The sequence below is a fragment of the Colobus angolensis genome, unplaced genomic scaffold (assembly GCF_000951035.1).
Source record: "Colobus angolensis palliatus isolate OR3802 unplaced genomic scaffold, Cang.pa_1.0 Scaffold42, whole genome shotgun sequence".
Taxonomy (NCBI): domain Eukaryota; kingdom Metazoa; phylum Chordata; class Mammalia; order Primates; family Cercopithecidae; genus Colobus; species Colobus angolensis.
Window position 1 is genome coordinate 5593807 of NW_012117599.1, and position 12411 is coordinate 5606217.

Here is a 12411-nt window from a genome sequence, read left to right on the forward strand (position 1 = left end):
TTTTTTTTTTTTTTTTTTGCAGTGATAGGATTTCACCATATTGCCCAGGCTGGCCTTAAACTCCGAGGCTCAAGAGATCTGCACGCCTCAGTCTCCCAAAGTGCTGGGCTACCACACCCGATTCGGGACTAGATTTCTTTCCGTGATGCACGTGAACTCTGCTCTCTCTCTGCTCTGGAAGAGCATGAGCATATAGCAGAGTCAGTCTGGACTTCATTGAAGGGAAGAGTCCCACTATAAGTGAGTGTCACCTATATGGCAGCTGACAGCGGCAGCCCTCAGGAGCTCCAAGGTGTCTGCAAAGCTGGTCTAGAATAGGGCTTGCTTTCTCTTCCTTCTTGCTGTGACAGCATCTGGCAGCTGTCTGTGAAGGGATCACTTGCCATAGCTACTGTGCAAACTCACAGGAGTGGAGACTTTATCTTTCCACTGCTGTATGCCCAGTGCCCAGGAAGGTGCTTGGGAAGCAAGAAATACCTTTTGAAGGAATGATCCATTCCATGAAGCTGGTGAGCTGAGTGGTGAACTTCCCTTCCTACAACCTTTTTTTTTTTTCTTTTCTTTTTTTTTTTTTTGAGGTGGAGTTTTGCTCTTGTCGCCCAGGCTGGAGTGCAATGGTGTGATCTCAGCTCACCGCAACTTCTGCCTCCCGGGTTCAAGTGATTCTCCTGCCTCAAGCTCCAGAGTTGCTGGGATTACAGGCGTCCGCCACCACACCCGGCTAATTTTTGTATTTTTAGTAGAGACAGGGTTTTACCATGTTGGTCAGCCTGGTCTCGAACTCCTGACCTCGGGTGATCCACCTGCCTCAACCTCCCAAATTGCTGGGATTACAGGTGTCAGCCACAGCACCCAGCCCCTTACAACCCTTTTTATAAGGCAACTGCATCAAAGATGCAACCTTCCCCAACAGAAGACGACCAGTAATTTGACCAAGAAGTTTGCAAAATGCACATTACTTCACTCTTTCTACCATCTGCATACAATGGCCATTTAATCATTATTCCTGAGAGTTAAGTATGAGTGCTTCAAAGAACCCATTTCGTCCTTCATCTCAGTTGTCTCTCTCAGTGCTTTCCTCAAAATGTCACACAGCTCATAATTCAAGAAGCAGGAGAAGCTTCCTGTGTGTCTAACGGTGATGAAACAGGAAGGAAAAGCATGGTCCATCTGTTTGACAGGCTATCACACTGACACTACAAATAAAAATTACTATCATGTTGTATAGTTTGCTGTGTCTATGTTATATTTTACATAAAAAGGTTAAAAGAAGATGGCTGGATTCTACATAGCAATATGCAAAATACTTACGCCATAACGACATTTTTAAAAGGTAGAACACACAATATTTTCTCATTCTCTGACTTACCAAAACTGTCTCTGTGGCAGAGGGTCATGGCTTTGCTCACAGCAGTGAGAAGGTGGTTCCATCTCAGCTGGAAGCCGGCGGCCAGTTTGATAAACTCTTCTTTGCTTCTGCTGGGCTATGAAGTTTTTGTGAGAAAAAAGGCTGCAGTTTGTGATAAAATCAAGAAGCATAGTATGTTTTCAAAGGCACACATTTGTCATGCACATGCAGTTGTAAAGAGCCAAAGAAGGAAGATGAAATAACAAGAGTGGGAAGTGAGGCAGCAGGGGCCAATGTCTGGTCTTTCTCTGTCTTCCCTGGACATGGTTCCAGGGCACAGCCCTTTGAAGTCGGTGGAGAGGAGGGAGGTAGGAAATCGGCTTACTTTTTCTCTTAAAATCACCATGCAATTTTTTTTTTTTTTTGGAGACATGGTCTTCCTGTTCCCCAGGCTGAAGTGCAGTGGCACAACCTTGGCCCACTGCAGCCTCGAACTCCTAGGTTTAAGCAATCCTCCCCCCTCAGCCTCCTGAGTAGCTGGGACTACAGGCATGCACTACTGCACATGACTAATTTAATTTTTGGGGGGAGGGTGGGTAGAGATAAGGGTCTCACTGTATTGCTCAAGCTGGTCTTAACTTCTGGGCTCAAGTGATCCTCCTGCCTCAGCCTCCCAAAGGCACTGGGATTAGAGGCATAAGCCATCATGCCCAGCACCACACAGTTTTTAAAAAGAGGTCACTTGTGATGTGTGACACAGAAACGAACACCGTAGGGACAGCCTCACTGAAGTCCACTTGGAATGGCATCAAGAGGGGCAGGGGCTGTTTTATTCCTGCACTCCTGCATGTCAAATCTGGTTGTGGAAAAGGGGCACAGAATCCCATAATAATGAAAAGCAGTGGTGCTTATTTGGAAAAGCTGGTCGTCATGCTTGCTGTGTAAGCAAGCTCCAAACTGGAAAGTCTCAGCCCCTGCACCCAGTGGAACCAAGATCATCTGACAGCCTCACTGGCACTAAACTGTGTACCAGTAAGATGCCGCTGCATGCAGACTAAGAGATTCCCTCTACCCAGATGGAGAGCGGCCTTGGACCACACTTGAAGCCATCTGTAAGCCCTGAGTCACGGATTTCAAATGCATCTGTTGATAGGCATGCTCCAAGCCTCTTTTCATCCTCAGTCACATGCCTGTGGACCCACCACAGCTCCCCCACATGTCTTTGAGGAAGAAATGGAGAGCCTGGCTAGAAACCAAGAATGCCCTTTCTTGTCATTGCTTCTTTTCCCTCTGCCCCAGCGAAAGCCTTGGCACACCAGAAAGTGGCCCTGAGTTTCGGGGAACATGAGGTCCTTTCGGTAGCAGCCTCCTCCTCAGTACTCCTCACCATCTGAGACGGACTCTTGGGAAGGGCCCCTCCCATCGGTGTTCAGCAGAGGGTTTTGTGTTGAAGGGACAATGAGAGTACAAAAGCACAGGGATCCTGCTGGGCGCTGTGGCTCACGCTGGTAATCCCAGCACTTTGAGAGGTAGAGGCAGGAGGCTCACTTGAACCCAGGAGTTCAAGACCAGACTGGGCAACACAGCAAGACGCTGTCTCAAAAAAAAAAAAAAAAAAAAAGAAAATCGGGATAGTGAACCAAAGGTGTTTAATGGACCAGTGAGTGAGTTTAACAGTGATATCACATTGATTTTTTTTTCTGTTCCTCACTGCCTGAGGGGATCTATCTACAAATTCTATTTCGATCGAGGCACCACCAAGAGAAGGAAAAATATTACCACTGGCATTTTACTGCTTGTACCAGTTGGTATTCTTCGAACTTTTTCTTTCTCTGGAGCCTTAAACCATTTCTTTACTCCCAACAAGCATTCTCAAATTTCTTTTCTGCTCTGTCTCAAAATAGAAATACTCGGAAAGCCCTCAAAGAAAAGCAATACAGGCAAAAATTATTCTCCAAATCAGTTTATATATTTTATCAAAACCACCTCCTTAGAAATACATATAAACATAAAATAGACAATGCTACATCTATTACATACATAACATCGTCTTTCGTCAATAGAAAAACTTTAGAATTTAATATTTTTGAGAATGCAAGTCTATCAGTTTTCTTATTCTCTATTCAAATAAATAATCTCACACATTAGCATTGCTTTCTCTGAAATAAATGTCTTCAGAGCTTTGGGGTACATCTGATATCTGAATCACAAATTGTTGTCCATCTTTCAGGGTTATGAGGGCTTCTTGTCCCATAGGAAGGCTGAGTTTAACCGCACTTTCGGTGGTTTCCTCTTCCAACAGCACCTGGATGAGCTGCAAGAGGGAAATGTTTAAAGGCAAAAGGTAAAAAGAGACAGTTATACTATTCCTTGTTGCAGGAACTACCATTTGAATTCTTCTACCAAGCCCGTGGTCCCACCCTGGGATGTAAAGGAGAAGTTCATGCATTTATTCTTTTTTTTTTTTTTTTTGAGATGGAGTTTCACTCTCGTTGCCCAGCCTGGAGTGCAGTGGCGCCATCTCAGCTCACTGCAACCTCCGCCTCCCGGGTTTAAGCAATTCTCCTGCCTCAGCCTCCCAAGTAGCTGGGTCCTATGGAATTAAGACATGAGTATGCCCATAAGTTAAGCAATGTGTTCAAGGTTCTAGCTAATAAGGGGAAGAAGTAGAATTTGAACCCAGAAATGTATGTACCAGGATTGCCCTTGTCAGACTTGAAGGTATTTTTAATAATTAGTCTCAAGTAACCAATTTTGGAATTAAAGCAGACGGTAGAAAACGCTCTCAGGGAGAGAATGCTGAGAAGGACAGTCTTCCAAAGATCTGTGGAGGTGTAAATTCCTGTTGTCCCAATGATCAGTGAGGTGACCTTGGGAAAATTACCCAACGCTTCAAGATCCTCAGTTACGCCAGTTGTAAAATGGGGTTGATGGTAACATCCGTTTCATTGAGATGAAAACATGCATTTAAATGCTCAGCTCCGGGAGACTGTCAGCGTCTGCTCTTCAAGCTTCTAACTGGCTGAAGAGGTAAAAGCTTACTCCTGGTTACCCTGCTGACTAAGAAGCATCTGTATGTAATTTGACTAACATTCTCCACTTCGCTGAACTTTAGTCCGGCTCCTGAACCTTCTCCTTCGCCCACTTCCTTGTAAAATCCAGTTTTAGCAAGAACCCTGCTGAGTCACTTTAGCAAGAATGCCCCATCTCCACATCTGATCAGTTTCCTCATCCTCTGCCAGCCTCCAGGTGATGTCTGGTCACCCCAGCTGGCTGGACTTCTACAAGAATCCTGTTAGGTGGGTTTAGCCAGAATCCCCCTTACCTCTGACATTTCTTCTTAGTAAGTTCCCATCCACTGACCCCCACCCGGCTCCTGGGCTACAAATTCCGCACTCGCCACCCTGTCCCTGCTATACTGAGAGTTACACCCAATCTCCCTACCCGACTGCTAAAGCCCAGTGGAGATGGTACTGAATAAAGCCTTCCTTACAGATAAAGCCTTCCTTATGGTGCTTTAACAAGCGTCACTGAAAGATGTTTTTGTTTTTCCTTTAACAAATTGTCATGCTACACTCTGACCTCTTGCCCCAGCCCATGAGCGCAAAGAATTTACTTTCACTTGGAGATGAACACTGCAGCCCAGCATGAATGCTGGCCCTGCTAGGGCCCTATGGAATGTCTCCAGAGTACACTCAGGTACTTTCCACTGGCGGCCCCTGGAGGGCTCTGCCGCCAGGTACAGCAGCAGGGAGAGCCATTCTCCTAGGCATAGCCTGGCCAAGCCATTGCCTCTTCAGATCTAACTGGGCCTTCTTTCTGCCAACTGCCTGGAAACACCTGCTTCCTGAAAGCGCCCTAGCTGCCACCAGCTAAGGAGGCCCAGCTCTCATCAGCACCCCCAAGTTAGGGTCAGTGTTTCACTACTGCATGCTTCACTGACCATGTCTGCTTCTTTCACATGGACACTCATGGAGGAGGTGAGTTTCTCATTTACAGACAACATCTGAATCCACCTCATAGAGAGCACTGAATGCACCTGGATATGTGACTTACTATCATCAAAGTGAGAAACAAAGGCCAAACGCAGATAGAGAACTGGGAAACCTGAGACACGCATTTCCCTGGCTCCTGGTTTGTTGTTGTGGTGGTTTGCTTTGTCATTTTTTTTTTTTTTTTTTGATCTAGGGAGGTGTCTTGTCCAAGTGTTGCTCAATAACAGTGTGTGCAAGATCTCTGCAACTGGAGAACTCGGAATGAGAGTTTGCTCAAGAAGGAAAGGGCCCTGGAAGGTTCCTAGTATTCTGCGGACTCTAACGCGTGAAGAGTTTTAGGCTGTGACTCATTGCCGTGGCCGAGACCACTATTAACCTGCTTCAGGTTGAATGATTGCACCTGCTTCAGTTTCCTATTAAGCACAACTCATCTGTGCGATAGGGGAACTTGTGGGCACAAAAAGAAGATGGAGAGCAGCTAAACATCAAACACGTGCACAGAAATTAGTCCTAAGACAATTGCTGTCAGTGTTTTTTTCACCAGCTCACTCCACGCTCCTCAATGCAGGCATTTCAGTTGTTCCTCCGTCAGCCCAGCTCTGCTTCATGGCACTGAGGTCCATGTCCAACCTCTCCAACCTGCGTCCTGCACTCCTCAGGGCATAAAACAACCTCCTGTCTAGGGTTGTAGGTGAAGAATGGATTTGAGATCAAACAGGCTGGGGCTCCAATCTCTGTTCCACTATTTCCTTGCATTTCCTTACTGTGTGACTTCGTGCAAGTCACTCAGCTTCTGTGAGCCTCAGTTTCCTCATCCATCAAATGACAATGACAAGAACAAATACTCTACAGGATGGCATGGCTTTGAGATAATATACACAGCGGCTATATAGTAGGTGTTGGGTAAATAGCAACTCTAATCTTTATGTCTTTCAGCAGGTATCCCAATGTAACCTTTTCAAAATCCTCTCTGTTCAGACCACCCGACATTTCCTTTCTTTGAACACTAGGGGCATTTTCAGTGCATGCCCCGCAGAGGTGATACACCACCGCTAGGTGTGCTATTGCTGAGTTAGTCTAACCAGGCCAAGTACACTCTGGGAAGGCAAGAAAGACCCAGGCCATCCAGAGGGTCCACACTTCTAATCATGCCAGGCACCTATTAATGTTGCACAAACCTGAGCCGACCAGTAATCAACAGATAGTGAATTAAACTCCCCCTGCCCCGGCAAAATCACCTAGGGGAAAGATGACTGTAGAATCCTTTATCATTGTTTGGACCAAGTGATCCTGAGGGTTTTCCTAACCACCTGTGGCTCTTATTCCCCTTGAAACAGCTGTATGGAAGGGGGTCCTGGTGTCCCTACCTTATTGCCCGTGGCAGTGTCCACCAGGAAGCCCAGGATCCTGAGGACCATGTTGCTCACACCCACAGGATATCGGCCCCGGCCCATGTGTGTCGGCGTCACCCCCAGTGACTCCACGCTGGGGCCGGCACACGTCTGGGGCCATGAGGAATTCAGAGGGTGGAAAAGTGCCTGGTCTGGCTGGCCAAGAGTCGGGTCATCTGGTAGCATTTCCTTGACATTCCCCATGTCCTCCTCCTCCTCTTCCTCCTCTAGGCATGACTGAAGTATATGAATCACATATTCCAAAAGCAGTAAGTGAAACAGATGCCAGGAGCCTACATTTAGATAATAACCAAAAATGAATACATTTGATAGACAAACAATAAACAAATCACTGTGAAACTAAGAACTTTTCTGTGGCTGACACCTGTGTACATGAGCCTCGTTCCAATAGCTGACCCTGAAGGGGCCTGGGTGGGCCTCTTACGTAGCATCCATCAGTAGAAAACCCTTGGCAGGGCAGCTATTGGACAGAAAGGACTGAAAGCTAAATAGCCTAAGCCATGAAAAGGAACTTAAAATCCATCCAGTGTGAGATGGGAGGAAAGCAAACCCTACAGGGAACTGGGTGCTGCTCCCAGAGCTGGAGAGGGTGCCCCTCAGCCTCACCGTGCCCCATGTATGATCCACAGGAACGTCCAGCAGGGGTGGGAGGAAATGGGGGCAGCATGCAGAAGGAAGGCTGCTGCTGTTTTGTGGTGCTTGAAACGTAGTGCCTTGCCCCTCTTGCAGACCCTGTGGCTGCAGTTCTTTGTGTGGGGAGTGAGTAAGGAGGCTGGCTGGCGTTCCACCTGCAAGAGGCATCTTCTCAGGTGGGCCTGCAAGTGCTGTCGTCAGAGAGACAGGAGGGTATGTGACTTAGCCGAATGCTCCAAATCCCAAGGCCTTTGCACTCCCAGAAAGGAAAACAATCATTAATGTTTGCTTGAGAAACAGACGGGGACATCTGGCCTGTTGCAATTGTTAAAAGATAAGTTTTAAATAAAGGTAAAACCATGACTCTTAAAATATAAAATGGATACATCAGGCCGGGCACAGTGGCTCACACCTGTAATCCCAGCACTTTTGGAGGCTGAGGTGGACAGATTACAAGGTCAGGAGATCGAGACTATCCTGGCTAACACAGCGAAACCTCGTCTCCACTAAAAAGTACAAAAAATTAGCCGGGCATGGTGGCACATGCCTATAGTCCCAGCTACTTGGGAGGCTGACACAGGAGAATAGCTTGAACCCAGGAGGCTTGTAGTGAGCGGAGATCGCGCCATTGCATTCCAGCCTGGGTGACAGAGTGAGACTCCATCTCAAGAAGAAGAAAAAAAGGACATATCAAAGGTTTTATTTAACTCATTAATTAAATGATATATTACATCTCATTGCTACATCAGTTAAAATGTTGCCACTGGTTCAAAAGAGAATTCAAAGTACTAACTATATACTATACACAGAAAAGAATGCTGACAGTGACGAATAGATGCAAAAGGGATCTGTCCTCAGGGCAGTATCAATGGCAACCACCTGACACAACCAACTTGTATTTCTGTGGATGAGGGTCATCTGCATTATCAGTTTGCTGTAACTTTACAGAGCTATAAAAATAACTCAAAGACAATGGAAGGTAGAGATAATCCAGAAGGCTGTGCCAACCTTTTGTCCATTTCAAAGCCTTTTGTCCATTTCAGGTAATCTTTTCATCCATTTCAAAAGCCCTTCCCAAGTTTTTCCCTGAGTAGTGTTCTATCCCTCCACGGATCTGGGTGAGGGGTAACTGCCCCTGTGGAAGGCATGACCTTGCCTGAAGTGAGCCGGACATCGTCTGGCCTATTTAACCTTGGAAAATCACAGTCCGAGTCTTGAAACCATTGTTCAAACTACTGGTGTGAATACATTGATTTCATATGGAGGTACAGAGAAGGTAGACTGGGAAAAGTAACAATTAGACTAGATTTCTTTTCTTTTTTTGAGACAGAGTCTGGCTCTGTTGCCCAGGCTGGAGTGCAGTGGCATGATCTCAGCTCACTGCAACCTCTGCCGCCTCAGCTGAAGCAATTCTCCCACCCCAGTCTCCCAAGTAGCTGGGACTACTGGGCCACCACACCTGGCTAATTTTTGCTTTTTTTTTTTTTTTTTTTGCAGTGATAGGATTTCACCATATTGCCCAGGCTGGCCTTAAACTCCGAGGCTCAAGAGATCTGCACGCCTCAGTCTCCCAAAGTGCTGGGCTACCACACCCGATTCGGGACTAGATTTCTTTCCGTGATGCACGTGAACTCTGCTCTCTCTCTGCTCTGGAAGAGCATGAGCATATAGCAGAGTCAGTCTGGACTTCATTGAAGGGAAGAGTCCCACTATAAGTGAGTGTCACCTATATGGCAGCTGACAGCGGCAGCCCTCAGGAGCTCCAAGGTGTCTGCAAAGCTGGTCTAGAATAGGGCTTGCTTTCTCTTCCTTCTTGCTGTGACAGCATCTGGCAGCTGTCTGTGAAGGGATCACTTGCCATAGCTACTGTGCAAACTCACAGGAGTGGAGACTTTATCTTTCCACTGCTGTATGCCCAGTGCCCAGGAAGGTGCTTGGGAAGCAAGAAATACCTTTTGAAGGAATGATCCATTCCATGAAGCTGGTGAGCTGAGTGGTGAACTTCCCTTCCTACAACCTTTTTTTTTTTTCTTTTCTTTTTTTTTTTTTTGAGGTGGAGTTTTGCTCTTGTCGCCCAGGCTGGAGTGCAATGGTGTGATCTCAGCTCACCGCAACTTCTGCCTCCCGGGTTCAAGTGATTCTCCTGCCTCAAGCTCCAGAGTTGCTGGGATTACAGGCGTCCGCCACCACACCCGGCTAATTTTTGTATTTTTAGTAGAGACAGGGTTTTACCATGTTGGTCAGCCTGGTCTCGAACTCCTGACCTCGGGTGATCCACCTGCCTCAACCTCCCAAATTGCTGGGATTACAGGTGTCAGCCACAGCACCCAGCCCCTTACAACCCTTTTTATAAGGCAACTGCATCAAAGATGCAACCTTCCCCAACAGAAGACGACCAGTAATTTGACCAAGAAGTTTGCAAAATGCACATTACTTCACTCTTTCTACCATCTGCATACAATGGCCATTTAATCATTATTCCTGAGAGTTAAGTATGAGTGCTTCAAAGAACCCATTTCGTCCTTCATCTCAGTTGTCTCTCTCAGTGCTTTCCTCAAAATGTCACACAGCTCATAATTCAAGAAGCAGGAGAAGCTTCCTGTGTGTCTAACGGTGATGAAACAGGAAGGAAAAGCATGGTCCATCTGTTTGACAGGCTATCACACTGACACTACAAATAAAAATTACTATCATGTTGTATAGTTTGCTGTGTCTATGTTATATTTTACATAAAAAGGTTAAAAGAAGATGGCTGGATTCTACATAGCAATATGCAAAATACTTACGCCATAACGACATTTTTAAAAGGTAGAACACACAATATTTTCTCATTCTCTGACTTACCAAAACTGTCTCTGTGGCAGAGGGTCATGGCTTTGCTCACAGCAGTGAGAAGGTGGTTCCATCTCAGCTGGAAGCCGGCGGCCAGTTTGATAAACTCTTCTTTGCTTCTGCTGGGCTATGAAGTTTTTGTGAGAAAAAAGGCTGCAGTTTGTGATAAAATCAAGAAGCATAGTATGTTTTCAAAGGCACACATTTGTCATGCACATGCAGTTGTAAAGAGCCAAAGAAGGAAGATGAAATAACAAGAGTGGGAAGTGAGGCAGCAGGGGCCAATGTCTGGTCTTTCTCTGTCTTCCCTGGACATGGTTCCAGGGCACAGCCCTTTGAAGTCGGTGGAGAGGAGGGAGGTAGGAAATCGGCTTACTTTTTCTCTTAAAATCACCATGCAATTTTTTTTTTTTTTTGGAGACATGGTCTTCCTGTTCCCCAGGCTGAAGTGCAGTGGCACAACCTTGGCCCACTGCAGCCTCGAACTCCTAGGTTTAAGCAATCCTCCCCCCTCAGCCTCCTGAGTAGCTGGGACTACAGGCATGCACTACTGCACATGACTAATTTAATTTTTGGGGGGAGGGTGGGTAGAGATAAGGGTCTCACTGTATTGCTCAAGCTGGTCTTAACTTCTGGGCTCAAGTGATCCTCCTGCCTCAGCCTCCCAAAGGCACTGGGATTAGAGGCATAAGCCATCATGCCCAGCACCACACAGTTTTTAAAAAGAGGTCACTTGTGATGTGTGACACAGAAACGAACACCGTAGGGACAGCCTCACTGAAGTCCACTTGGAATGGCATCAAGAGGGGCAGGGGCTGTTTTATTCCTGCACTCCTGCATGTCAAATCTGGTTGTGGAAAAGGGGCACAGAATCCCATAATAATGAAAAGCAGTGGTGCTTATTTGGAAAAGCTGGTCGTCATGCTTGCTGTGTAAGCAAGCTCCAAACTGGAAAGTCTCAGCCCCTGCACCCAGTGGAACCAAGATCATCTGACAGCCTCACTGGCACTAAACTGTGTACCAGTAAGATGCCGCTGCATGCAGACTAAGAGATTCCCTCTACCCAGATGGAGAGCGGCCTTGGACCACACTTGAAGCCATCTGTAAGCCCTGAGTCACGGATTTCAAATGCATCTGTTGATAGGCATGCTCCAAGCCTCTTTTCATCCTCAGTCACATGCCTGTGGACCCACCACAGCTCCCCCACATGTCTTTGAGGAAGAAATGGAGAGCCTGGCTAGAAACCAAGAATGCCCTTTCTTGTCATTGCTTCTTTTCCCTCTGCCCCAGCGAAAGCCTTGGCACACCAGAAAGTGGCCCTGAGTTTCGGGGAACATGAGGTCCTTTCGGTAGCAGCCTCCTCCTCAGTACTCCTCACCATCTGAGACGGACTCTTGGGAAGGGCCCCTCCCATCGGTGTTCAGCAGAGGGTTTTGTGTTGAAGGGACAATGAGAGTACAAAAGCACAGGGATCCTGCTGGGCGCTGTGGCTCACGCTGGTAATCCCAGCACTTTGAGAGGTAGAGGCAGGCGGATCATTGGAGGTCAGGAATTCGAGACCAGCCTGGCCAACATGGCAAAACCCCATCTCTACTAAAAATACAAAAATCAGTTGAGCAGGGTGGTGCACGCCTGTAATCCCAGCTACTCTGGAGGCTGAGGCAGGAGAATCGCTTGGACCTGGAAGGCGGAGGTTGCAGTGAGCCGAGATTGCGCCGTTGCAGTGAGCCGAGATTGCGCCGCTGCACTCCAGCCTGGGTGACAGAGCAAGACTCCACCTCAATTAAAAAAACAAAAACAAAAACCCACAGGAATACTTCCTAAAAGCATCGAGGGATGCAGCTCTGAGTGACCAGGGCTCTCTCTGCACAAATGTTTGCAAGTCAGCCATAAACACCATTGGGCGTCCTTCCCGTCACCTCCACAGTACGGCACTTCCTGTCCCCCAACATAGAAGCCCCTCCAGGGCCCAAACTGCCCTCTGCTCGCTGACTGCGAGATGCTAACTGAAGCCATGGGGCATCTCTGACAAGCCCAAGGGTATGCATCTCAACAGTCTGAGCATTTGATTGACAATAATCTGGTTTGTAAAAATCAGCCAAGCTCTTCTACAAAAACAAGACCTTCAAAGGCATGCAGTAACAAAAACACTATTTTTCTTTCTTTCTTTTTTTTTTTTTTGAGGTGGAGT

The 12411-nt window shown here is 46.9% G+C and overlaps 1 protein-coding gene across 2 annotated transcripts in view; it reads right to left on the bottom strand.

Annotated features, from left to right (window-relative positions):
- Nucleotides 1-3297: 3297 nt before the first annotated feature.
- RFX8 (RFX family member 8, lacking RFX DNA binding domain) overlaps nt 3298-12411 on the bottom strand; it is a 76676-nt gene continuing 67562 nt past the window's right edge. For both annotated transcript variants that reach the window (XM_011956590.1, XM_011956591.1), the window contains 3 exons: nt 10233-10347; nt 6711-7027; nt 3298-3662 (listed from right to left, as the gene is read on the bottom strand). In XM_011956590.1, coding sequence (XP_011811980.1) covers nt 3486-3662; nt 6711-7027; nt 10233-10347 — 609 coding nt within the window. In that variant the 3' untranslated portion in view covers nt 3298-3485. The remainder of the gene's footprint in view (nt 3663-6710; nt 7028-10232; nt 10348-12411) is intronic.